Source organism: Melozone crissalis, unplaced genomic scaffold (assembly GCF_028551555.1).
Source record: "Melozone crissalis strain CALT ecotype California unplaced genomic scaffold, PUWL_Pcris_2 ptg000036l_1, whole genome shotgun sequence".
In the NCBI taxonomy this organism is placed as follows: Eukaryota; Metazoa; Chordata; class Aves; order Passeriformes; family Passerellidae; genus Melozone; species Melozone crissalis.
Window position 1 is genome coordinate 13,055,655 of NW_026535814.1, and position 27,135 is coordinate 13,082,789.

A 27,135-nucleotide genomic window follows, 5' to 3' on the forward strand; every position below is an offset into this window, starting at 1 on the left:
TCCGCTATGATAAACCCAGTATCTCCTCCAGTTCCTTCTGCATCACCACAAGCGCCTACTCCACCTGCTGCATTCTCCACCCCTTCTCCAGCTCCGCTCAATATACACTCGGGCTCTTCTCCCCCTCCTATTGCTGTCCCTTTACCTCCTCCTAGTTGGGACACAAATGCCTCCTCGCCCGATAAACGGCTATCAGCAAATACACCTGCTGATGGGCAGAAAGTTCAGGGTAACCCAGATATCTCTCAAAGTAGCTTGGCATCTGAAGATGGGCCTTACTGTAGCACCAGATCCAAGACCTCCAAGGCGGAGAGACTCTTTCCCCTCAGAGGAATAGCGGGAGGTGTTGGCTTTGTGAATGCTCCCCTAACTGCTTCTGAGGTGAGAGGATTCAAGAAAGAGTTGGGGCATTTAGTTGAGGATCCAGTGGGCATAGCCAACCAGGTAGATCAATTTCTAGGTCCAAATATCTACACTTGGGGGGAGATGAATTCCATCCTGAGTATATTATTGTCCCCAGAAGAGGTCCAGATGATAATGGTGGCTGGCATAAGAATTTGGGAGAAAGATAACAGTCCAGGACCCCAGGTGCCAACAGGTGAACAGAAATTGCCACTAACGGAGCCCAGCTGGAACCCTAACCAGGAGGAGGGGAGGAAGGCCATGATGGAATATAGGTCTTTGATAATATGGGGGGATCAAAGAGTCAGTTCCCAAAGGAACTAACACCCAATTGGCATTTGAGGGTGCACAAGAGAAGGCTGAATCTCCTGCTTCTTGGCTTAATCGCCTAAAGCAGAACTTCCAATTGTACTCTAGAATAGACCCAGACACCCCGGAAGGTCAAATGCTACTAAAAGTCCAATTTGCAACCAAATCTTGGCCTGATATAAGGAGAAAACTGGAAAAGATGGAAGATTGGCAAGAGAAGGACATAAATAAATTATTAAAAGAGGCATTGAAGGTGTATTTAAGGAGGGAGGAAGAAAACACAAAGGCCAAGGCTAAGATCATGGTTGCTGTACCTAGAGAAAGTGCAGGGTGGGCGGGTCCACCACCAGGAGGAGGCAAGGATAGGCCTCTTTTACTGTCAGGTGCAAGAGGGATGGAGACACCTCAAGGCCCTTTGAGAGAACGACATTGCTATTACTGTGGAGAGGCAGGACGCATCAGGACATTTTGTAGAAAAATCAGTCTCGATGCGGCAATAGCCAGGGAACAAGATAATTTCGGGAAGATCCTTAGAGGTGATGATTAAAAGTGTGAAGGGCTTTACACTTTAGGGGACCCGATGCAACATCTAGAAGAGCCCTTGGTAAACATTGAAGTGGGACCCCTAAATAAAGAATTAGAATTCTTCAGTAGATACAGGAACAGATAAGTCCTGTCCCAACAAAGTACTAAAAATACCCTAAAACACCTGAGGTTAGAAAAAACCAGCTAAGTAGGAAGGATATCCAATAACACCAAAACTGGCCAGTAACACTAAACTTGTAATAAGTGATGTGAAAGTAAAAGGTACCTTATTGTTGTCTTGTGTGTGAGAGTGAGTCACAAGCAAAGTCAGCCTCAACTTCCCGGGCAGGTGGGAAGGGGGGCAGTGGAAGCATGTGTGTGTGTGACCTGCAAATCAGACTAGTGTTCTCCAGATGTGTGAGGGAGCCGTAGCTGTAAGAGCGTGAGTGACACACAGACAGCCTCACAGGTGAATGTGCACCAGAGGCAACCACAGTCAGGGCCCTTCCAAGAGGCCCAGAGATACTGAGACCTGTGGGCCAACCCCAGGGTGAGGGGAGCCACAGGGACCTGTGATTTTCTAGCAATAATGATCCAGTTTGTGTCTTGAGGGTGTGAAGGAATGTGTGAAAGTGAATGGGAAATAAAAGACAGTGAATGTAGACGAATTAGAATAGAGGTAATGTAGATTGTGCATTATAAGTTTTACCACATCTCCTTAGAGGGAAGTGTACTGTGTAGAAGAATAGTGTGAGAAAAAAAAATTAATTGTAAGGGGTTGAAAGAAAAGTAGTATTTAAGCTGTTAGTGAAAGTAAGAAACAGAAGCAAGAGACAAATAGATAAGATCTTGAAAATAGAACAGAAAACCAGTAAGTTAAATACACAGAAAAATAGGAGAATAAAAGCACTTTGGGAGTTAAGTTAGCTAACAGAAATACAACTCCTTGCAAAATACAGAGTATGCAGAAGTTGATGAGAGAAACATGCAAGCTATGCAAAAAGAGAAATTAACCAATAGTACATTAACCGGAGAAACTGAGTTTTGATAGAATCATAAAATAGCAGATCCTTAATGCCTTTATTTGAAAGCCCGCTTCAGGTACTCTTCATTACTAATTCGACTATGCAGACCAAAAGAAAAAGGTTGGACTCACATCACTCTCACCCCTGGCACTGGACCAGGATTCAACATCAGCTTTTTTCCCCCTGGCATTCTGGCATTGGACCGGACTGCACCCCATTCTCCCTCTGGCATTGGGCCAGAGTCAACATCAGTTTTTCCCTCTGGCATTGGGCCAAAGTCCACACCACTCTCACCTCCGGGCACTGGACAGGATTCAACCATATCACAAGTTAATTCACCTGAGTATACTGTGATTTAAAGTTGACTCTCAGAAGGAAGAGTCAAAAAGACTGAACTGTATGGGAAAATAATTGGTATCAGAACTCTAACGTAGCTTAAAACGATTCAAGACAGTTCTGTGTAAAATATGTTGGTAAAAAGTTTAAGACTGTAAATAAGTAATTCTGGTTAAGTTCCCCAACTTGGTTCTAAAGACTCCAGGTCACTCCTCTACAGAGCACTCCCCTAGGAGAAACCAAAATTGTTAGGGAATAGACCAAGAGAGGTTTAACCAGAGAAGCGTGTAGAAGAGACTCTAAAGAGCTTGGAAGCTTCTTCTCAATAAAATTCTCCAAAAGGCAAGGCCGGGTGGGCAGGCTGTGCAAGATGACCCATACTGGACTCTTGGGAAGGGTAGTACTGATGGCTCTGATTGCTGGTGGTGCTCTGGGGAGCCCAGGAGAGCTGTGCAGTGAGTGCTACCAACCCCGCTATGAGGAGTAAGAAGTGAGCTATGGTCTAGAGTCCACATCAGTTCTAACCCTAATTGTGTTAACCTCTCCCAATTGGTCCTTTATCACAAAAATAAGAGAATGCCTTGGAAAGCCCAGAGTACTGCCACTTTCAGGCAGCCATTCCTGGGAGATTGCCCTGTAGGAGAAGCCTGGTTGTGCTTTGAATATGATGCTGCTGAAGCAAGCTTAGTGGATCTAGTCAAAAGAAAGAACATAGTAAAAGCAGTAAGAAAGATGGTTTGTAAAAGGTAATTAGCAGTAAAGAATTCAGCTACCCGGTATATCCCAAGAGATCCAAATAAATTAGAATCTTTTGAGAAAAAAGAAAGAGACAAGTATATTTACCATGTAGTATGTGAATGTTATAGGTGTACTGAAAAAGGAATAAACCCCTTTTGGAAAATGAAAAAGCCGTGTAAATATTGGGAATGCCCAACAGAAACTAACAACACATTTTGAGAGAGCCCTAAACACCTGGTTTTGATCTCTGGTACTACAGCATACACTAAATTGCCAAGAGACTGGTCTGGCAGCTGAAGCGCTCGAAAGACAAAACCTGTTATAAACAAAAATCTGCCAATTTTTGGTGAGAAAAAGGTTACGACTGTTGCTGCTGGGGTGCTGCTTGTGTGTTATGGTAATTACAGGTTGTTGTCGTTAATAGTTGTTTTTGTATCAGTAAAGCCCTAGCTGGGGCCGAGTTAATGGCTCTTCTCTGGGACAGTGAAGGGTGGGGACCTTTCCTAACAGTGAGGAGAAGAGACTTAGGAGCGGGGGGGGGGGGGGTGGGGGGGGGGTGGGGGGAGAGGGGAGAGACATGCAAAATAACCCCAAGAAGCTACTGCTTCGAGCTTGCTAAAAGGACCCCCAAAATAACAAGCCAACATAGAGCTGAGAGATTGGAGTGATGTCGAGACGTGAGGAACAGAGTGCTGAGCCTGCAGAGATGCTGAACACCTTTGTAGCCCCTCTCACCCTGAGCACGGGGGTCGTCCCGACTCCGGAGACCCAGAGAAAAAAAGGCAGTCATCAACATCTGCCTCCCACAAGAACCCCCAGCTCTGCCCCTAGTGGACAAAGCTGCGCTTATCCTCCTCCTCCTTGTCGCCCTGGGGGAGACGACGAAGACTGCAGACCCGTCGAGCTGCCCAATCCTGAGCTGATCACTTTTAATGAAGGCGTTAAAAGGAGAAAAAGTCTCCTGCCCTGTTTATTCCAAAACCAACTTTCTTCTTATTACCCAAAGCAACTGGATCAAGTTTATGAGTTCCTATATGCAATGATTTAAGAGAAACCAAACAGAAGAGGAAAAGTGCAATAGAAATTGGAAGAACCCAAAATTGTAAGGGCAAAGTTTGGTCCCCGATATCTATGTTAAACAGCATCATCAGGCTCCAGGCAATATTAGAGATAAAAAATGCAATTATTAGAAACATCTCAAAGGAAATTTAAAAAACAGCATATGTAAATAACCAAGAAAAAATTCTTACACTTGATTCCAGTTGGTGGGATAACCTATGGATTTTCAAGAAAGATTTATGGGGAAAAGTAGCTTTCCTCACAGTGTATATACTTGGAAGATTGCTCTTCTTACTATGCTTACTTCCCTGCTTCATTAAAATAGTAGTATTGGCCAGGCAGACCAACCTAAAGTTCTCAAAAATTTTAACCTGAAGAAACCAAGAAAGGTAACAAAGTTAAGTAACCATGATTACCAGAGTGCTCAAGAAATTTATAATCAATACAAATAAAATAAAGAAATATGATGCTCATGAGTCTGAAATTGCAAGTTGATGCGAGCTTAAGTTTAGGCTTGATCAAAGAAAAGGAGTAGGGACTGTTATAAGTAAAAAATCTGCCAATTTCTTTTCAAGAAAGGTTGCAGAATGAACAAGTAAAACCAGTTGCTGCCAAAGTGGAGTTCTGCCTATTTGATATTGGAATCACTGGTCGTTTTCGTTAATTGCTCCTTTTGTATCTGGAGGGTCCTGCCTAAAAGCCAGGTTGATGGCCCTTCTCACAGTGAAAGGAGGGGACATGGTGGGGGGACATCAGAGGGCATGCAAAATAACTTCAGAACCAGCATGCCATGGGAAAGTCACCCCATCAAACTAACCAAAAGACCCCAAAAACAATGAGCCGACACAGAATTAAGAGATCAAAGTGATGTCTGGACATGAGGAACAAAGTACCGAGCCTGCAGAGATGCTGAGGACCTTTGTTGCCCCTCGCCCTGACCAGAGACCTCAGCTGGAGCCAGGACCCCAGGACGGCAAAGCACGGGGTGTACAGCCACTGCTCTCGTGAGGACAGGAGCCCCAGCTCTGCCCCCTAGAGAAGAAAGCTGCACATTCCTCCTCTTCCGAGTCACACTGGGAGTGACAATGGAGAAGCCGCGGACCCGTCAAGCCTTCCAGCCTTCTGCTGATCATTTTTAATGAAGGCAATAAAAAGGAGAAAAAGTCTCCTGCACTGTTTATTTCCCTTGGGACATCTGCTACAGGGCTCCTCTCACCCCTGCATTGCTCCTCTCCTCCACAGTTCACAGTGTGCCAGCAGGTCTTGTCCGTGGATAGACCCAGCAGCCTGCAGGGCTGGAACTGGGGCTACTGCGGCCACTACGCCTTTTACCATGCCCTGTACCCCCGTGCCTGGTTCGTCTACGAGCTGCCGGGGCAGCAGGTGGTGCTCACCTGCCGGCAGGTCTCGCCCGTCATCCCCCATGACTATAAGGTAAGGTAAGGCGGGGACAGCATCCCCGAGGGCAGAGCTGCTTGTTAGCACCTTTCCCAGCGTTTTCCCGCTCCCGAGGGCAGAGCTCCTTGCTTGCTGCTTTCCCAGCATTTCACCACGGCTGCTGTCCAGCAGCGCTGAAGCAACGCGTTGAGAGTTGCTGGGCAGCCCATGAGAAGTGAGTGTCATGTCCTGCTGGTGGCACTGGGGAGGGGTGGGAATCAATGTTCTCCTCCAAAGGAGCAGCCCCTGATGATGCTCTTCCCTTGTTCAGGCTGGCACAGGAGTCACCCATGTGACGGCATTCAATCCCCTGGGATTGGGTAGAGAGGTGTGGCAGGACCTCCTGCAGGATGGCAGGCTGGATTCACCCCCTGGTGAGTGCCTCCTTCCTCCGTGGGATGGGTGCAGGGAGAGCAGGGCAAGTGGGTGGCCGTGCTGCTTGTGGGCACCCAAGCCAGGGCACAGCTCTTTCCTCCAGCCTGCTTGGCTCTTCAGAATCTCCCCAGGATGCTGTGGCTTGTTCCCAAATTTAGGCTGTATCCAAACTTCCTACTGCTTGTCTATTGGAATAATACCACAAGGCAACACTTGTCCTTGCTGTGGTTCTCCAAAAGCTGTTCATACCACTTTGGGGCTGTTCTTGACAGTTAGTGATGCTCTGACACACTATGAGGAGTGGGAGAGGAAGATCGAAGCGTGGCAGAATCCCATCCTGGAGGACAGGTAGGGCAGATGGGAGCACCTTCCCCGTGGCCTCCTGGGCTTGGCTGCCACAGGACCATCGCCGCCTCAGCCTCCGAGGCTGAGCTTCCCTCTTTCCCACAGCCAGCTGCCTTCCTGGTACAAGTCAGCCCTGTTCAATGAGCTCTACTTCCTGACGGATGGAGGGACCATCTGGATGGAGGTGCTCCCTGATTGCCGTGCCGAGGAGCTGCAGGGGCCGGCAGGGGCGGAGCTGTCCCACCTCCTCCCTGTCCTGCGGGAGTACGGAAGGTTTGCTTATTTGGAAGGTAACTCACAAGGATGTGAGGCATTCTCCAGCCTCAAGCCCTCCCATTACTGTAGCCATGTGTTCTGAACCTGCCATGGGGATGCTTTTCACACTCCAGTGGGTAGGGAGCAGTGCTATTCCCAGGGAAAGCCCTTGCAGCCCTGAAGGATAGGGCATGGAGTGTTCCCCACATGCCTGGTGCTCTGTGCAGAGAATGAAACCCTCATGGAATGGGAGCCCCTGCCTGTGCTGGGAAAGATGCCCCTCTCCAGGGCCCTGTGGAGGGAGGAGCTTTGCCCCTTGTCCCCTGCCCATGGCAGTCTCCTTTCCCTCACCACCTGCCCTGTCCTGCCAGGCCAGGAGTACCGGATGTACAACACCTACGATGTCCATTTCTACACCTCCTTCGCTCTCATCATGCTGTGGCCCAAGCTGCAGATCAGCCTGCAGTATGACATTGGTGAGTGTCCCCAGAGCCCTGCCTTGCTGCCTGCTCAGGCCTTCACCTGGGGAAGAGACAGAGCCTTGGGGACAGCTGCTGCTGCTGCTGCTGCTGCAGAGATGTGTGCCTTGGAGCCAGCATCCGCCTGCAGCCGCTCTGCTGTGCCCAGCACTTGCAGCCCTGGACTGTTGCTGCCCCAGCAGCTCTGTGCCCAGCACTGCGGGTGCCTTCTTGCCATGCTGGGGGTGCCCAGCTGGCTCTGCCTGCCCTGGGGGAGCCCCTGGTCTTCCCAGCTCTGTCCTTGCCCCTTGCACAGCAGACTTTGAGCTGTTTGCAGACGCCCAGTGGGCCATGGGCCACGGGCCATCACTCCAGGCTGAGCAGGGTCCTGCTGGCCTGCAGCAGCTGGGGTCCCAAGGAGCTCCATGTGATGGGTGGGCTGACAAAGAGGAGCCCAAGCCAGAGAGGGTCACAAAATTGCCTTCAGGGATAGTGGCAAGAGAGGTCACTACTGAGGAAAGGGAACAGGGGCAGTGATTGGTGAAAGAGCGGAGACAGTGTGTGTTTGCAGAAAAGCTTTATTGGGAGAATAAAGGTGGTGAAGGAGGTGCTGAAGGAGGTGCTGACCCAGGAGGATGGGCTACAACCTGGCTCTTCCTCTTCTCTGGGAGCTCCAATGCTACCAGCCCTCAATCCTTGAGAATATGCTTGCGCCGGAATATGTTGTAGCCAACCCTGAGGGGACACATTCAGAGGAAATGTCAGGGTGGGACATGGGAGTGCCCCAGTGCCCACCCAGCCCTGTACCCTCCCAAAACTTTTGCACCTTGTCAGGACGCCCAGGGAAGCTGTGCACAAGCACCCTGTCCTCTCTCACTTTCACACTGGCAGCAGCTCTGCCAAATGCTGAGCACCACAGGCTGGGAGCACCGCCCTTCATCCCCACCCTGGGCCATTCAGGAGTCCTTCTTAGGCCTTGGGCTTTGGAAATGCCTCTCAGGTGGTGAAGTTTCCCTCGAGCTTGTCACATACACTTTGCACACCAAGTCCTTCTGTTGCTTTATCAAGCAAACCAATATTCCAAAAGCCTTGGGGAATTACTTGCCTGAATCACAGCCCAAGTGGAACAGTGTTATCATTACTGGAACTGTGAAAAATTCCTGTAGTTGCCATCTCACACTACATCCAGGATGAAGACTGACTGATGACTAAGGTCAATCATCCCATGACTTTACCACAGCATTCCTAAGTGAGGCCCCTCAATGCCAGCCTGGATCTAGAATTAAATCTCTGCTGTAATTGTGGTAAACCCTCCCAAATCACCTTATCAATGTTAAATTAGGCAATGGTTAAGTGCAGCCATGTCCTGTAGACAGAAACCATAGAGCAGGTCTGAGACTGAGAGCGGAACCAGCCCCAGCTCAGATCCATCAGTAGTTTAGAAAGCAGAGGGCACCTTCCTGAACTTTCTGATTCCTTTGAAGGGTCTCTCATCTCCTTCTCCATCTCTTGCCTCCATGTAAATCATTCTAGATTGATTTTAACCCATTTTCTCCTTCCTATGTTTTACCCCTGCACAAAGCAATCAAGTGAATCTTGCCATGGAGATTTGCTAAGTCCTGTTTTTGCAAACAGAGATTAAACCTCCTTTTGCCAACGCCTGTGAGAGTGACTCCTAAGTGACCCAAATCATATATTTGTGACAGCCCAAACCCCTCAGGAGTGCACAGGGTACGTGTGCAGGGCAGGGACAGAGAGCTCACAAGGTGGCTTTCCAGTCATCTGTGCGGCTCCGTACGTGTGACCTCAGCAGCCACATGGTCTTCAAAACCTCCTTTCCATTAGCATCCACAAAGCACTGGCCCGTGAAAACAGTGATGGTATCTGTGGGGACAGGACAGGAGGTGGAGGGGAGCGTGGCCAAGGTGGCAGGTCAGTGCCTGTCCCAGCACAGGGGACAGTAGACCCCTGCTGTCCCCGGCCTCTGGGCACAAAGGGGATGGGGAAAGCAGCAGGAGGGCTCACAGGGCTGGGGTGTCACACGGACATGGGCAGGCAGTGCAGGCTCCAGCCCCTGCTGCCCCTCCTGCAGCCGCTGGAGCTGGCAGCAGCCGAGGAGCTCCAGGGACAGGGATGGGGGAGCTGCAGGGAGGGAGAGCAGTGGGGATAGTGCAGGGGAAGGCAGGGAATCAGCAAGGACACTGCAGGGGGGGCAGAGGGGAGGTCTGGGGACACAGCAAGGATGCTAAAAAATGTCTACATACTTGTAAAATTCCAGTGGACAGTGAAACCAAAGGTGGGCTGGCTCCAATATGGGAGCTGCTGGGACCCCACCAGAGGTGATTCCTTGATCTCTTCTGGGGAACTCTTCACTTTTGTGAGGTACCTTCCAGTGAAGTCACCATTTTCCTTTACTTCATCAATGGTCATGTTGGAGCCCAGGTCATTCTGCCATTGCCCAGTCAGCTTACACTGCAGAGGAAAGAACTCAGCACTTGTGGCACAGCACAGCCTGCAGCCACAGCCCCCCTGCCCACCCCACCCTGTGCATCCCAGCCCTGATGGTACCTGCTGGGTAGCCTGGAGGCCATGAGCCCCCAGGGCCAGGAAGAGCACGAGGAGCAAGGGAGTTGCTTGCACCATCTCTGCAGCAGGCAGGCAGCTGATGGACCTGGGGATGTGCTCCTTGCAGGTCTCTGCTGAGGCTCCTGCTCCCTCTCCTTTTTATTGCTGCCAGATGGGTGCGTGGCAGCTCTGGGCAGGACATTGTGAAATCTGGGTGTCCCCAAATTTATCAGCTATCAGAGGGGCTCATGACAGTTGTTCTTCCCAGAATGCCGTTGTTCCAAGATAAATGCAGGTGGACAGCCCAGGTGACATGCTCCAGTATTGTGGTGCCACAGTACCCCTCTAGCCTCCTTCACTGACCCCAAGGGAAAGCTTCTTTGCATCTTTGTCCCTCTCCATTTATTGTGGGCTCTGACGTGGGAAGATACCAGCAGGTGCAGGAGGGCCACATATGGGAGTTTGCTCTTGCTGTGTAACATTATTCCTCTGGCCAGAAATTCTCCCCTGGGAGCAAAAAAAAGCATTTGTCACAAATGGCAACACTGGAGAAGCATAATGATCTGCTGAAGAATGGAAAGGAGAGGGAGAGGGAGAGGGAGAGGGAGAGGGAGAGGCTACTTCATATCTGCCAGCCCTGATAGCTATTGAAGATTAAGGATGCACTTTGGCACTGAAGAAGTCCTGCCATGGCCAGAAAGAGATAAAAGCCCTTCTTGTGGTGTCCCCAGAACTCCTCCACCCTTTCTGTGGTGTCCCAGAGATCCAACGTGTTTCCTGTGGTGTCCTCAGAGCTCCCACACTCTGCCTGTGGTATCTTTAATGCTCTTCTCACTTGCTGCCCTTGCTGTGCTCCCTGCCAGCTCACTCAGTGTTCCCCTGAGACTCCATCACTATCCAGAGGGATTGGGGCTCTCCTATCTCATGGGTGTCCCTTGGCAGGAGGCTCAGCCCCCTCTGATATAAAAGGAGCAGAGTCTGGGCACCACACACGGCCACCAGCACCATGGGCACCCAGGGCTGCTGCTGCTGCTTGCCCTGGCCCTGCTCATGGCCCGTTCTGCTGCATCCAGGGAGGTGAGAGCAGCCCTGGGGCAGTCTGGCTGTGCTGAGCCGTGCTGTGCTGTGCTGAGCTGTCCCAGGTGCAGGGTGAGGGTGAGGGGCTGCATGCCCTGGCAGTGCCATCCCCGTGGTGTGTGTTTTCTCTGTGCCATGCTCTGCCACCCCAGCACACAAAGGTTTTGCCTGAGGGGCTGCAGGTTCTGGGTGCACCGTCCTCTACCATGCTGGGCCATGCCACAGGGCAGTGTCCATGATCAAGGAGGCTGCCAGCTCTGGCTGTGCTTTGCTGGGGCTGCTGTGGGTCACCTCCCCCTTCCACCGGGTACCTCCAGCTCTGCTGCCCTGCCCAGAGGCTGAGGGTTGCTCTCCTGAGGGCTGCCCATGCGCTGGTCACAGCTGCCAAGGCGAGGGGCTGTGCCATGGGACACACATGCCCTGCTCAGCCAGGCTGAACGTGGGACTGAGCCTGGGCACTGACCGAGCCACCACACAAGCCCCAGGCTCACCTGCAGGGCCTGTGGAGAAATGAGCTGGGCTCTTACATGACCCTTTTGGCCCTGAACACAGCTGGGACCTCCTTGGGCTCCTGGCACAGCGCAGCAGCAGCCACCAACAAGCAGATCCTGCTGTCACCCCTGCAAGGAGCCCAGCAGCCAAGAGCTGCCCCAGCTTTGGCTTCACTGTGCAGCGGCAGCTCCCAGGTACAGCAGTGACAGCACCCCCTGCCTATGCTGGGAGTCCCCTGGCTGGCACTCCCAGTCCCTCGTGGCACCCACAGGAGCCCTGGAGTGGACGCAGACCTGCCCACGCATCTGCCCCTGCCTGGGGAGATGGAGGGGATGCAGGACATGGGATTATGGGGGTGACTATCTGGGACAGTGCCACAGGCAGAATGGGAGCTTCAGACAATGTTTATTAAATAAGCCCTCCAGCTGAATCACAAGGTTCAGAAAGCACTCTCTTGCATTCTAGAATCCTGCCCGCTGAAGAGTTTGGGCAGAGCTGGATCCAACTTAGCCCCAGGTTTTGTCAATGGATTGTGTCTAAAGGATTATACATGTGGAACAGAAATTTTATACAATATAGTACCACAGCATTGAGGATGGCAAATCAGATATATTTATATAAAAACAAATAATTTATTATGATAATTAGACAAAAATATCTTTGTAAGAATTAATTACTACAGATTAGAAGCTATAGCAATTTCTATAGTATGATGCAGTATTTTCAAGCAGAATTTAGTATATTAAAGCGAGCTAGGCCAATTAGAAAGTAGACCCTGAAGTTTCTCATACCAGTAATTGTGGGCAAATCTCTGTGGTTCAGCCTCAAGAAGGGGGTATCCCCATGCAAGGGAGGAATCTCCATACACACTCTGGGAAGGAGGGTTTTAGAAGACCTTGACCTTAGAAATTGGGGGCAAGCTTTTACAGTAGAATGTGACTTGGCTATCAGCAGGATGTCAGCTGTGGCAGTTCAGCAGCTTTAGATACATTATCAGTAGTAGCACTTGCTGGTTTCCTTTCTTGGTTCTTTTCCAGTTCTATCAGACCTTCACAGCGCTATTTAGGATGTTGAACTTCAGGGACTGATGAGTCAGACTCATTTCAGCATTGTTCAATACTAAAAGCACCATGACACCCCTTTCTCCATTCACCCCTGCAAATAGGGAATTGCAAATATTTGCAAATAGGGAATTGTTCAAGTTATTTCACCCCCACTGCAGGCACAGCATCCTGATACAGAAATGGGACTGGGGTGTCACTCTCTCTGTCCTAGGGATAGTGTGCGCCTCTGTCCAGGAGATCTGTGTTTCTGTGGGCACAACAGGAGCTCCCTCCTTTCTATCCATCCCACACCAGGAATGCACAGCCTTCAAATGCTGCAGTGGCAGAGAAAGAAGGAGAAGGAGGCAAGGTGCCCAGCCCTGCACCAAAGGGACTCGGTGTAGTCGGGAGCCTGCAGCCCCGTGGCTCAGCTGTTGCCCACAGAGGCCTTCTCAGGAGGAATGCTCTCTCCTCTGCTGCTGGCAAGGCAGGGCAGAGCCAGGAGCCAAGCAAGAAGCTCCTGCTCTTACCTGCTGCTATTATTACATGTGGAGAAGTTGGTAAGGAGGCACATGCCTGGTCCCTTCAGCAAAACTCCACAAGAGCCCGACACCACTGGGATTGTCCCCGCCCTGCCCCCTTGCCCTCCAGCCTAGTCCAGGAAGACAAAGGGGAATTCCAAGAGTTTCCTCTTCCACTTTGGTCCTGTGCCAAAGAAGACACCGAAGAAGAACGAGAGTAGACAGCTGGACAGATTTATTAAGAACTGAAGTGATTTATCCCCTTTCATGTGCTCCACTGCCTGCCCCCGGCGCCAGCAGTGAGGGGGCCATGGTACCAGACCAGGACCTGCTTCTTGGGCTCAGATTGTCACTGTCCAGGGAGCCGGGTCTCCCCTGGGGATTGTATCTGCCACAGGCCCTGCTGGGGCAGAGCCCCTCAGAATGTGCAGTGTCACCCCAGGACAACTACAGCATCCGTGTGCCTGAGTGCACCACTCCAATATCCTCACACACACATTCACCCACACCCTCTTCTTTCCCTGCAGCACAGCTGCCCACCTCACCCAGCCCAATGCCTGCAGGAGAGAGGTCTCCTGTGCCTCTGGGCAAGGTACCAGCTGCAGTTTGGGATGGCTGGGCAGCCTGCACGCTCTCAGAGCCCTGAGTGATGGGGAAGGGGAGGCACAGGCTCCAGCAGCAACTCCTTAAGCCACCATGCTCTGAGGAGACATCCCCCACAACTCTGGTCCCCCCTTGTGCTCAGCACCAGCAGCTGGAAGCCCTCTGAGGTCAAGGGCACGTAGTGGAGGTAGGGAAGGAAAACAGCAATGTGAGTACTAGCACAGAGAGGGAGGGGAGCGTCCCTGCCTGCCATCTGCACCTCCCAGCCCCTGGTGCCCTGCCCAGTGCCACGAGGCTCAAGGGTGGCTGTGGCCCTGGGCGAGCTGTGCCCGGCCAGCACGGCGCTCCAGGGCCAGCTGCATGCTCCAGATGCTGAGGGGCCGCATGTAGGCCAGCGAGCGGTACACCTTCTTCTCCCGGTAGGCCTCCGGCGTCTGGAAAGCCATGCCCAGCCGCTCCCACACCGTCCGGTAGCAGCCCTCCGCCGTACGGAAGCCTTCCTCCACCATGCCCTGCACGAGAGGGAACAGCGCCATCAGCACGCCCACGGAGCACACCCTGGTGAGCACAGCAGCAGCAGCAGCACAGCAGCATCCTCCCTCCTCACCTCCTGGATCATGGTGGCAGCCAGGGAGTAGACCACGCCGACCCAGACCTCGTTGGACTGCACGCTGGAGGTGTCGGGCACGCCGTCGGGCCTCATGCCGTTCACGGCGCCCATGGTGCCGCCTGCGAAGCCCAGCACGTTCTTCTCAAAGATGGTCTTGAGCGCGCTGAGGATGTGGCTCTTGGGGAAAACCTGGGCGGACAGAGACAGGCTTGGTGCTCATGTGGACCCCTCAGGCTGGGGCTGGAGCGGGATTGAAATTCCCGTGAGGAAAAGGGGAACACAGCCCGCTGGGTCAACAGACACAAATGCCCACCTCAAACAATGACAGGAGGAAGTGAAACGTCTCTTTCCCCGAAAGGTTTAAAAAGCCCCCAAAATACTTTACAGAGACATGCTGAACCACATTCCACATTGCTCAAGAGGACGTTGACAGTTCATCTAACGAGCTGATCTCCAGAAACAGTTTCTCACCCACAATCACTGGCCAAGCCCCTCCCCCATTGCTTGTGGGTTTGCTCTGGGGGCCTGGTCAACCACATCTGCTTTATTGCTGTCACTTGCAAGAGAGACAAGAGCCATGGGGCTCATCAGCTCAGCCTAGGGACATGCCAGACACTTATTGCCAGTCTGGTGACACCAGAGCCAGGGGAAGCAGAGGCTGGGATGACACCAGGCAGGACCTTGCCAGGGAAGGCTGGGCAGTCCACAGCAAAAGCAGCAAATCTCTCCTCTCTACGCTCAAGCCAAGCATCCCTGCAGACATTTTTCCCCAGTGTGGCTCTGGAGATGAGCCAAGGGGATGCTGTGGGAATCAGTGAAGGGCTGGAGTGCCCTTCTCTGGCAGAACCTTTTGGGCACTCTCTCTTCAGGACTGGAACACAGGCAGTTCTTACGCCTCATTTCTGACTTGTTCACTGCTGATTTGTGCACCCATCAAGGCCACGTCAATGAGCTCACAAACAGGAGTGATGCCAGCCACGCAATGGAGAAAAATACATGGAAAAAATCCATGAAATGGCAAGGTAAGAGAGGAGAGCAATTCACCAGTCCCACCTGCAGTCAGCTCAGAGCTCACCAGAGAGAAGGGACAAGTGCCACCTTCAGCAGCACAAGGCTGAGGCTGGGGAAAGGCAGGCCACATTCTGGACTGCACCACATCCACTGTTTCCTCCCCAAAAGGAGCTGCAGGAGGGATTTACTGCAGGAGGGCTGGGCCAGACCATGCCTGGAGCCCCAGGCACAGCCCCAGCCCCACACTGGATTAAACACAGGAGGGGGAATGAGCAGCCAAAGTCACCTGAAGCTCCCCTCTGAATTCCCAACACACAGTGAAGTGGTTTGTCACCCTCCCAAAGACAAAGCCACTCCTCTCTTCACTCAGCTGAGGCCTCGGCCTGCTGCCCATGGCCCCCAGAAGCTTTGCTGTGACAAGAGCCCACGGGGTATAAATAACCCAATGGTTCTGTGCTGCCCCTCTCTCTTTCGGGTGTTGCGGCACCAGTGGCTGCTCTGAGCATCCCAGCAGACATGAGGAGGCTGCAGCCAATTCTCCTCTTGCAACTGAAGAGCAACAACCTTCAGGACTTGGAATAAGCCATAGTTCCCTCTGATATTAATTTTGGACTTTTTAGGGCAGCAAATAACATGGAATGTTTCATACACTTTTTTCTACCATTTTTACACAAATAGCACCTTGCCCACAGCAAACCCCACTGGGGCCAAAGCTAGCTGCAGTTACACATCCCTGCTTGCATGGCCTCTCCGCGAGACGGTTTTGGTCTGAGATGGATTCCACTGTACCCATACAACAGCCTCCACTATGGTGTGCAGAGTGAGAGCAGGCAAGTGCCTGCCACACTAGCCCTAAAGTGTAACCCTCAACATGTGCCAGCCCTGCTGCTGCTTCCCTCATGCCACAGGTCCCATCTTGCTACAACCACACCAGGCAGCCTCTTCTCTTACCTCAAACTCGCCTTGGTCGAGACCACAAGCTCCGAGAAACCACTGCCCAGCACACTGGTCTGACATGATGCTGATGGACGTGTCACTTCCACTGCTATCATAGTTGTAGTATTTTCCTAGAAAAGGCAGGAAACAGTTTAAAAACAATAGATTAAGAAACTGGCTCATGTGAGCTGTCCCTACACACCTCCCTGTGTGGCAGGAGCACAGCTGCTTTCTCCACAAGACTCTTCTCCCTTTCCCACACCTATCCCTTCCTAGACACTTGCTCCTTCCCCTCCATTTGGAGGGGCAGCGTCTCCCTTCCTTCCCCTCAGCTTGCAGGGACAGTATTGCCCCTTCCTTCCCCCATTCCCCACAAGGCTCCATGATCCAAGGAGGAGTCACTCCCTTCCAAGGGAAGCACGGATGGCCAGCTGAGTGTGGTTCCCCGCTGCTGAGCACCCACCATTCCAGAGCAGTCTCTCAAACGCCTCCTTGCCCTTGTTCAGGATGCCCAGGTATTTCTGCTGGATCTCAGTATCCCCAAGCACCTCTGCCATCTTGCACATCACGCAGACGGCAGCCAGCCACAGTCCGCCGCAGTAGGCACTGCCAGAGGCAAACAAGAGGAGCATCAGCAATGTGGGACACCTCAAGGGTTCAGTGACAAATGGGATACAAGGGTCCAGCTCTGAGCTATGTCCCTTCCCCACAGCGCCCTTCTCCAACCCCCACCTGCCTCTCTTGCTCACCTGGCTCCGTGCACCACCCACGCGTCGTATGTCTGGTCAGCAAAGCCTCCGTTTTCAATGAGCCCGTCGTTATCAGTGTCAAACTTCAGCTCCGACTCCATCACAGCCTGTGGGAGAGGCAGGACATGGTCACACAGTCCTCACATCCTGGAAGCTCCTCACGCTCTGCTCGGGAGCATCCATCCTCTCAGGAAGCGGCTTGGCTCCTGAAGTGGGAAGTGGGGAATGGTGATGGCCCATGGTCTGACATCCCAGTACCTGGCACACTGGCCACATGTCCCGCAGGTACAGGGAGTCATGGGTCAGGTAGTAGTCACGGTACACCTGCAGCACAAACTTGAGGTTGAGGTCCTTCCAGTCAGCAGTGTCGTGCATCAGGTAGGCATTGACACGCTGCCATGGCTCGTCACCTAAGCCAGGACAGACCAGATGCAGCAGGACAGCAAGAAACAAACATCCCTCCTCCAACACAGGAGCAAGGACCCAAGGGTGCTGTGGTCAAACAGCACTGAAATAATTTGTTGTACCCTGTACCATCTCTAGCAAAAACAGCCTTCCTGCTACTTCCCTCCATCTCCCTTGTAAAAGATCCATGCAGCATGGTCTTCATCACCACCCCACACCATCCAGCTTTCCATTCCCAGAAAATATAGAATCACACAATCATTTAAGTTGGAAAAGACCTCTCAGCACTGCTAAGTTCACCACTGAACCACATCCCTAAGTGCCACATCTACACTTTTAAATACACCACAGATGGTGGCACCACAACTTCCCAGGCAGCCAGTTCCAATGCTTGACCACAAAAAACAGTGTATTTCATGCACCATACCCATTTCTGACAGCTTGGCACCCCCTCTGCTCCGCCACAGGCCCAACAGACCCCTCACCTGGGTCTCCAATGTCATGTGGCACCACATTCTTCATTTTCACCTGGGCTGTCTGACCACACATCAGGTACTGCCGGGGCTGGACATCCTCGTTGACCACAGTGACAGCTGCAGAGGACACAAAGCACGACAAGTAAGAAGGGCAGCAGAAATGGCTGCAGAAAGGTCCAAGCATAAGCACATGCAGAGCTGCCTGCACCAGCACGCCAGGCTGCCCTTTGGAGCTCCAAGATCACAGCCCTCTGCAAAGGGCTGAGGGGACAGGCTGCTCTCCATCCCCCACTCAGCAGGGAACACGCAACTGTCACTACCCCATAAAGGGAAGGCTGGGAAGGGCACCCAGTGGGTTCAGCCATACCAGAGCCCAGTAAAGGGCTGTGCTCCACACCCCTACTCAGGCCACCACCAAGCAGCCACCAAACAGCCAGAGCACTGGGAGTCTGCAAACAGCTCCATGTCTGCTCTGCAAGGGGCAAGGACAGAGCTGGGAAGACCAGGGGCTCCCCCAGGGCAGGCAGAGCCAGCTGGGCACCCCCAGCATGGCAAGAAGGCACCCGCAGTGCTGGGCACAGAGCTGCTGGGGCAGCAACAGTCCAGGGCTGCAAGTGCTGGGCACAGCAGAGCAGCTGCAGGGGGATGCTGGCTCCAAGGCACACATCTCTGCAGCAGCAGCAGCAGCAGCAGCAGCAGGTGTCCCCAAGGCTCTGTCTCTTCCCCAGGTGAAGGCCTGAGCAGGCAGCAAGGCAGGGCTCTGGGGACACTCACCAATGTCATACTGCAGGCTGATCTGCAGCTTGGGCCACAGCATGATGAGAGCGAAGGAGGCGTAGAAATGGACATCGTAGGTGTTGTACATCCGGTACTCCTGGCCTGGCAGGACAGGGCAGGTGGTGAGGGAAAGGAGACTGCCATGGGCAGGGGACAAGGGGCAAAGCTCCTCCCTCCACAGGGCCCTGGAGAGGGGCATCTTTCCCAGCACAGGCAGGGGCTCCCATTCCAAGAGGGTTTCATTCTCTGCACAGAGCACCAGGCATGTGGGGAACACTCCATGCCCTATCCTTCAGGGCTGCAAGGGCTTTCCCTGGGAATAGCACTGCTCCCTACCCACTGGAGTGTGAAATACATCCCCATGGCAGGTTCAAAACACATGGCTACAGTAATGGGAGGGCTTGAGGCTGGGGAATGCCTCACATCCTTGTGAGTTACCTTCCAAATAAGCAAACCTTCCGTACTCCCGCAGGACAGGGAGGAGGTGGGACAGCCCTGCCCCCGCCGGCCCCTGCAGCTCCTCAGCACGGCAATCAGGGGGCACCTCCATCCAGATGGTCCCTCCATCCGTCAGGAAGTAGAGCTCATTGAACAGGGCTGACTTGTACCAGGAAGGCAGCTGGCTGTGGGAAAGAGGGAAGCTCAGCCTCGGAGGCCGAGGCGGCGATGGTCCTGTGGCAGCCAAGCCCAGGAGGCCACGGGGAAGGTGCTCCCATCTGCCCTACCTGTCCTCCAGGATGGGATTCTGCCACGCTTCGATCTTCCTCTCCCACTCCTCATAGTGTGTCAGGGCATAGTGGGACAGGGCAGGAGCAGCATCACCGTCGCCACCAAAAAACCGGGTGTACCGCCTGCCAAGGGAGGGTTTGGTCAGCACCCCATGGGCTCCACCTGGGAAACCACCACGGACACCACAGAGGGACACTGGACTGCAGAGAACAGCAGAACTCAGCTGCTACTGCAGGGGCACTGGGAGCGGGGCTGGACACAGGGTCCTCTCCCTGAGGTGGCGGGGCCACAGCCACCAGGAGTGGGTGGCAAAAGGTCCCCTCATAGCACACAAGTCAGGGAGGAGGGAAATGAGCCAAACACCAGTGGAGAGAACCCACCTACCTGAGGTGCAGCTTCTCCTTGGAGCCAAAGTGAACACAGGGCATGTCCCAAGCCAGGGCTAACTCCAGCGTCTTGTGCCCATGGGCAGGCACCCTACAGCTGGCACACACTGCTGCTGCTGTCACCTCACCCTTCTCTGTCGGCCTGCTTTTACCTGCCAGGAAAAATTACGATATTCCTAAGCAACCAAGGAAGACCAAAGGGAGGGTAACTGAAGTTCACACACACCTTGAGGGAGATGAGAGTGGGCAAACCAAAGCTCCTGTATAACCTGGAAGGTACAGTCCAGGGTTTTAAGGGATGATGTTGCCGCAGGGAAAAAAAACCTTCCATGGGAGGAGTGGTTAAAAGGATTCAGTCATCCAAGAACAGGAACAGAACAGGCAGGAAAAGCCACCAGGCATGAATGGAAGCTACAGAGTATCCCATGACTCTGTATCTGCACTGCAGTCAGAGACACTGTGACTTTCTAGGGACAGTCATTGTTTCCAGCTTTTCAAAGGGCGTTTGAGCCACCCTGGTATTTAAGAAGAGCCCTTAGGTGGCTGGATAATTATATGCTGGTTCTGACATGTGTACAAGGTAAACTCATTAGAGCAACATAAGCATAGATCCTGACTATGATAATGTCTGGCATGCATGAAGAAAAACCACATCCCAATAGCCTGGAGAGCTCTGAGTGCATCTAGGCAGGAAGCTTATTTTTCTGGAAAAAATTACATAGTAAACGATTCAGTTACATAATTTAAGCCTCAAGAAATCTTACAAAGATCTAGCATCCCTAGTTTGTCGGCATCATCCTTGTTTAAAAACTGACAGACATTAGGGAAATGGTCACCTTTTATGGCTATAGCAGGTGAGTACCAAAGGCTGGAGATGCCACCCTGCTTCAAGACTCCTCCCAAGGGAGTGAGCAGAGACCTGAGGATGGATGCAGAATGATCAGAAGAATAACAGAGACGTTCAGAGAACTGTTTCAGTAGGAAGAGGACAGACAGTGACTGCAGCATTAAACCCCAAGCACTGTTAAACAGTGGCAGTAACAATTCCGACAGGACACAGCTCGTTTATCTGGAAACAGGATATGAAGGGAAGGGGGCTGGGCAGCACGCTGGCTTCCTAGCAGAAATCTCAATTCAGTGTGCAACCACACACAGAATAATGAGATACTGGCACATGTAACCAATACCCAAGAACAGCCCCAAACTGGAATGAACAACTTTTGGAGAACCACAGCAAGGACAAGCAATAGGAAGTTTGGATACAGCCTAAATTTGGGAACAAGCCACAGCATCCTGGGGAGATTCTGAAGAGCCAAGCAGGCTGGAGGAAAGAGCTCTGCCCTGGCTTGGGTGCCCACAAGCAGCACGGCCACCCACTTGCCCTGCTCCCCCTGCACCCGTCCTGCGGAGGAGGGAGGCACTCACCAGGGGGTGAATCCAGCCTGCCATCCTGCAGGAGGTCCTGCCACACCTCTCTACCCAATCCCAGGGGATTGAATGCCGTCACATGGGTGACTCCTGTGCCAGCCTGAACAAGGGAAGAGCATCATCAGGGGCTGCTCCTTTGGAGGAGAACATTGATTCCCACCCCTCCCCAGTGCCACCAGCAGGACATGACACTCACTTCTCATGGGCTGCACAGCAACTCTCACTCATTGCCTCAGCCACTCTCCTGACACCATCCCCAAAGAGAATGCCCTCCTGGAAGTCATGTCCCCTCTCCTGGTATCAGGCAAGCACTGAGGAATGCTGCCAACCCCAAGCCCTTGCATCCCCATCCTTTGCCAGCTCCCCCACATGCAGCAGAGCTGCACAAGGTCCCCAGCAGGAGCCCCAGCAGCAGGGCCAGCCCTTTACCTTGTCCCGGGCAGAGATGGCCAGGGTGAAGGGGTTCACGGGCGGGCAGTGGTGCAGCAGGACCCCAGCAATGCGCTGGCCATCCTTGTGGAAGGTGAAGGGCTCGTTCCAGTGCCCGCCGCTCGCGGCCTCCTTCGCTCCCGGGCCGTTCTGCAGGCTGAACATGATGGACACCTCCACGTCCTCATCCCTGCCGTTCTCCACCTCCCAGATGAACACTCCCACTGGCAAGCTGGAGTCCTGGCAGAGACGCACAATGCTGCCTCCAGGGCTGCTGCTCCACAGGCAGCTGCCCCAGCATCATTTCCCCTAATGGGGACACCACGCAGGATGCAGCAGCAGCAGCAAGAGCACCAGCAATGATAACTTGGACTTGGAGTCTCTTGCTAAGCTGAGGAGCAGCAGCAGGAGCTGAGGAATTTGGGGGGCAGGCAAGACAAAATTGCCAAGAGGAGCAGCCCTGGGCTGGCAAGCAGCACGCCAGGCAGCAGAGGGACAGAAAGAGGCCTTTAGGGCTCAGCCGGGCTCTCATCACTCACCTGCTGGGCAGGCTGATCCAGGCCCACGGGCTGCTGCAATGCCGGGGTAAGAGGAAGGTCAGACGTGTCCCAGCACAGCTGCCTCCCTCGCCTGGGGCTGGCAGCCGGCACGGGCAGCGCTGAGCCATCCCTTGCTGCAGTGCCGAGCTCTGGCACGGCTGCGGGGCTGCCCTCACCCACAGAGCTGCTGAGAGAGGCCGTGGGGAAACGCTGGGAAAGTGGCGAGCAAGGAGCTCTGCCCTCAGGAGCAGGGAAACGCTGGGAAAGCAGCAAGCAAGGAGCTCTGCCCTCGGGATCGGGAAAACGCTGGGAAAGGTGCTAACAGCAGCTCTGCCCTCGGGGATGCTGTCCCCGCCTTACCTTACCTTATAGTCATGGGGGATGACGGGCGAGACCTGCCGGCAGGTGAGCACCACCTGCTGCCCCGGCAGCTCGTAGACGAACCAGGCACGGGGGTACAGGGCATGGTAAAAGGCGTAGTGGCCGCAGTAGCCCCAGTTCCAGCCCTGCAGGCTGCTAGGTCTGTCCACGGACAAGACCTGCTGGTAAATGGTCTGCCCCTTGCACCGCAGGCACACTGTGAACTGTGGAGGAGAGGAGCAATGCAGGGGTGAGAGGAGCCCCGTGGCAGATGTCCCAACCACCCAGGCTGCTGCAGTGACTGCCACTCCCCTCACACACCCTACCTGGTTGGCAATGACCGTTTCGTAGTGGTAAAGGCCAGGGTTCAGCTGCCAGCGGCAGAACTCTCCCCGCCAGCCACGGGTGATGGTGCCTCCCCCGATCCCGCCCAGCGGGCACCCTGGCAAAGACACCAAGAGTTAGCAACCCCATTCCTCCCCCAGGTGGCACCTGGCTCAAGAACTCTCCCCCTGCATCTCTGCAGGGCAGAGCCACTCAGTATTGCCCAAATCGCAAAAGTTCCTTCACTCAGTCATTCCATCTAGCACCCTAACAGCCGCGTGTGAACCCCTGCCCACCCCAGTGCCCAGAGTGGATGGAGGCTGACCATAGATCTGCTGCAGAGGAACAGCACACAAGAGGTCAATGAAGGCCTTTTTCTTCTCTATCCGGGTCTTCTTGACCCACCACCTGAAGTACCTGCAAGGGAAAGAGAAGTATTGAAGAAGTGAGGAGCAGGCAACACCACCCCTTCATTGTCACCGGGCAGGATGAGCACAAGTTGAGCTTTCCCTCCTTTTAGAGGTGTACAAGGGGAACCTGTGCCCCATGCCCATGGCACAAGGGGTGATAAGGCTCTATCACCCATCTGGAGCATGCATTACTCAGCAAGCACAAGCGGGCAGAGTTCACACAGCTCAGGAATGACTGCAAGGGCAACTCAAGAGCAGGACTCCCAGCTCATGTAGCACAGGCTTTCCCAGATGTTCATGGAGAAGTGGGAATGCACACCAGGGCCACCACCACCCCCATGTCTGGTACAGTGTCCTGCTAAGGAAGGCCTGCAAGCAGAGGTGCAAGCCCAGAGGAGACACACACCGCCCCAGTGATACGAGCCTTGCTCTTCCACCTCCACTTCCTCATTGCCACACATTACCACTTCATCAGGGGCAGAGGGCACAGGGCAGCCCTGCCCTGGAAGTGGTGATGGTTGCTGTCTGAAGCTGGTAGGATCCTGGGGACTTGCCTCCATCCACACACCAGCTGCACAGACCAGCACTGCCCATCAGATAATTTCTCACCCAAAGGTCTGGGAATCAAGACACCCAAACAGGGGCACACCTGCAGCTGGGTGTGCCAGCACCACTGCAGGCAAGAGGAGCAGGGCTGGGCTCTGAGACAATGCTTGTAAAGTACTGGCTTTGGCTAATAAACTGCCCCAAGTTAAGCCTCCTGTACAGACACAATTAGCACGTGGAAACCAGCTGCCGGACCAGAAGCTGCTGAACCTTGCCCAGCAAGCAGTCAGGTAAGACCCAGCTGGCAGCTCCGTGGCTCTGGGTGCCAGGTGGGCAGGGGACACACAGGAGCCCCTACCATGAGCAGTGTCCATGAGCTACCTGCAGACATCCATTCCGTATTGCTGAGCAGAAAACCAGCCCAGCCAGGAGCACACAGCCTGTCCTGCCCCGGTTGCACAGGATGCAGAGCACAAGCGATGGGCAATGAGCAATAATTCCCTGGGGACATGCACACCCAGGAGCAAGGGGGAGAGGCTCTCCCATGACATCTCTACTACCCTTCCCAAACTGAAACAACCCACAGTTGACTTTTTGGCTGCTCATTGGGCATTCACCTTTATTCACCAGTATCTAAGGTCCCCAAATCCCTCTCAGGGTGAGATTTTCTGGGCTGCAATCGCACAGGACCTAGCTGCAGCCTGCTTTCCACTCCTACAGACGCAGCTTTGTGTTTGACTGTCTGTGGATGTTTTGCTTACAGGGGTTCAGGGCATGATGAGAACCAGCCTGTCCTGCTTGACTGCCCTGAACCAGGGCCTGCCACTATCTTCCAGCTGTATCTGCTGCAACTGCTCTTCTCCAGACAGGACAGTCCCAGCCTTACCCCGCCAAGGCAAGGTTTTGGCAGTGCTCTCTCTCTCTCAAGGAAATGATTATTATTCTTTTTCAACCCAGCGTCAGGGAACCAACCCAGCTGCTTCCCCAGCAGGCTTCTGGCAACAGGAAATAAGGTGCCCAGGCAGAGTGGCTGCAGCACAGCCTAGCAGGGGATCCTGACTTCTTGGAAAGGAGGCAGGAGATGGGTTTCAGGAAGCAGTTTTTACAGGAGAACACAGTAGAAAAGCTTTGGGATTTATTGCCACTGCCAAAGTCATTTTATCATCTCAATATGCAAACTCTTCTCCTGCCAGCTTCTCCCAAAATCACACAAGCCAAGAGGAGAAGCCCAGTGGTCGATGCCCAGTTGCTGGCTATTAACAGCTCTGCCACGGCTGAAGAAAAATAAGGAGAAAGACTGTGTTCTGTAGCACCAAAACCCCTGCCAGGGCTAGAGGGCATTTCTTCTCCTTCAAATTGGCAGTGGAGTTAAAACCTAGCTGAACATTACCCAGCTGATCGGCATTCATGGCATGACCCCTCTCAGGACACATGAGCCACCTCTGTGGAAACCTACCTGCAGCTCTTCTCCTGCCTCGCCAGCCCCAGCTGAGCCCTCTGCACAGCCCTTTCTTTTCAGACACACATGTCTCCCACAGTTATCCTGACAAGCCCTGATTAACAAATAAATCCTGCATCAGGGCTGTCCACATCCCCAGCCACATCACCTGCACCTAGCACTGGTGTTGCAGAAGAGGGCACCCTTCATCACGTTTAATTCACTGCGACAGTGTCAACCCAGGATGTTGTGGCTCCTCTGGACCTCCTGAGCCCAAGCAGTGACCCCAAGGTGCTCCCAGTGGCTACAAGCACCTGCACCAGGTGACTTTGCACTCGATGCACCAAGCCATGACAAGTTTTGAGAACATCCCTGGCACAGGAGTCACCCAGGAAAGGGCAGGCCAATCTGCAGGGCTTCACAGATCCCTGTACCATGACACAGAACTGAACTCCAGGTTTCTCTTGCAGCACCAGCACCCAGGTTTCCATAAACTGGCTGCCCCAGCCAGGCAGATGCTGAGATGCCCACTGATGCCTGGAGCATGCAGCTTCCCATATATCCTCACATTCCTGAATGGGCTGCCCTTTCAGCCAACAACATTGGCCTTGGGGTTTAAATCAAAACCACGCAGGTTGTCTCCTCTGCTCTTGTGGATGGAATCTCCTCATGAGGAAGCTCTTGCCATGGCAAAAGTACTTTGAGAAAACAACCAAATTACCTCCTAAACTTGAACAGAAGAGGCAGCAGTTTGACTTCAAGCTTCTTGCTTTTTTCCTAGGACTGATACAAGGCTCTTCCAGACTTCAATGAGAACAAGGCCAGGATCACCTCTCCTCCCTGCTCACCCCACCAGAACTTCATGCTTTCCCACATGCTCAGCTCATCCCAACCTGCTGCAGCAGCTTTTCCAGCAGCCTTTATTTATCTCCGGTGCATGACCCATGCCCTCCTTCCTGGGTGCCCAGGCTCGCACCGGGACGTCTCAGGTCAGACCAGCAGGCTATGCACCCCAAAGCAATCCAGAATCTGCCCTTTCATCCAGCTTTGCAGGAACCAGCTTGGCAAGTGGCAGCCTCCAAGGACACCAGCAGAAAATGGAGGCAGGAGTCATAAATCCAGCACAAGGAAATAAGCGATGCCGTGGCAGGTCCCCGCGTTCAGCCTGGCGGGGGCACAAACACTGCCAGCACCCGGACTCCGGTGTTAAAGACTAAAACGACACTCTGGCTTTCCAGGCGTGCTGCCTGTCGTTACCTCCCGCTCACCCCGACGCAAAGCCCGGAGCGGTGCCCCGCTCCCGAGCCTGCCACGGCACACAGCGTTCCAAACCCCTCCCAGCTGGCCCCAGTTTAACCTCCAGCTGCCAGCACTGGGGACTCTGCCGGGGAGGATGCGGCAGCGATGAGCCCCAGGGGTGGGAAATGGGCGTCCCCATTCCCAAACGATGCCCCCAATCCTCCCAGCTCCCCCCATTCTGAGGAGCGCAAGCGCCGGGCGCTGCCCCTTCAACACCAATTGCTCCCGGTGCCGGCGCCAGGAAGGCTGGATAGTGCCGGCGCCTCCGGGCAGGAGGAGGGCGGCTCCCGCCAGCCCGGGGCCTTCCGTGATCCGCCGGACTCTGCCTCTCCGTACACCGGGACATCTCCGGCGCCTGCCCGGGGCGAGGCCCCCGCGGCACCGAGCGGCTCCAGCACAACGCCGTGTCCCCTCGCGGGACGCCCTCCCTCGTCCCTGTGCGTTCCCGGCCCCCTCCATCCCCCGCCGTACCGCAAGCCGAGGCCGATGTGCCGCAGGACATCGCGGAGCGGCACGTCCCCGGCGCCATAGGGCTGCCGCAGCTCCTCGAAGCTGTGCGCCAGGCAGACGCGCCAGCCGTCCGCCGCCACGCCACGGCCCTGCGCTGCCCCCTCGTAGCGCCGCATCAGCGGCCACTCCACCGTCTCCTCCGCCGCCGCCATCGCCGCCCCCCGCCCCGTGCGCGCCCTCTTCTTCACCGCCCCGCCCCGCCCCGCCC

General features: G+C 53.9%; 2 protein-coding genes and 1 long non-coding RNA gene across 3 annotated transcripts; 1 reads left to right on the plus strand and 2 right to left on the minus strand.

The window, feature by feature from the left end:
• Positions 1-6,489: 6,489 nt before the first annotated feature.
• On the plus strand, positions 6,490-7,265 carry LOC128941680 (uncharacterized). Its single transcript, XR_008483571.1, has 3 exons — positions 6,490-6,554; positions 6,657-6,841; positions 7,178-7,265. It is a non-coding gene; the product is annotated as an uncharacterized LOC128941680 (long non-coding RNA).
• Positions 7,266-7,953: 688 nt separating this feature from the next.
• On the minus strand, positions 7,954-9,940 carry LOC128941554 (avidin-like). The gene is made up of 4 exons (XM_054283390.1): positions 9,833-9,940; positions 9,529-9,736; positions 9,028-9,148; positions 7,954-7,999 (listed from the first exon to the last, which is right to left on the minus strand). The coding sequence occupies exons 1-4, from the start codon at positions 9,905-9,907 to the stop codon at positions 7,954-7,956; spliced, it is 450 nt and encodes a 149-aa protein (XP_054139365.1). The 5' UTR covers positions 9,908-9,940.
• A 3,242-nt stretch (positions 9,941-13,182) lies between these two features.
• GBA2 (glucosylceramidase beta 2) lies at positions 13,183-27,080 on the minus strand. Its single transcript, XM_054283454.1, has 17 exons — positions 26,889-27,080; positions 23,050-23,141; positions 22,727-22,842; positions 22,406-22,624; positions 21,502-21,741; positions 21,070-21,172; positions 19,643-19,796; positions 19,255-19,380; positions 18,968-19,152; positions 18,527-18,631; positions 17,762-17,869; positions 17,130-17,281; positions 16,872-16,978; positions 16,586-16,728; positions 16,138-16,253; positions 14,173-14,364; positions 13,183-14,077 (listed from the first exon to the last, which is right to left on the minus strand). The coding sequence occupies exons 1-17, from the start codon at positions 27,077-27,079 to the stop codon at positions 13,862-13,864; spliced, it is 2,565 nt and encodes an 854-aa protein (XP_054139429.1). The 5' UTR covers position 27,080; the 3' UTR covers positions 13,183-13,861.
• Positions 27,081-27,135: the final 55 nt, after the last annotated feature.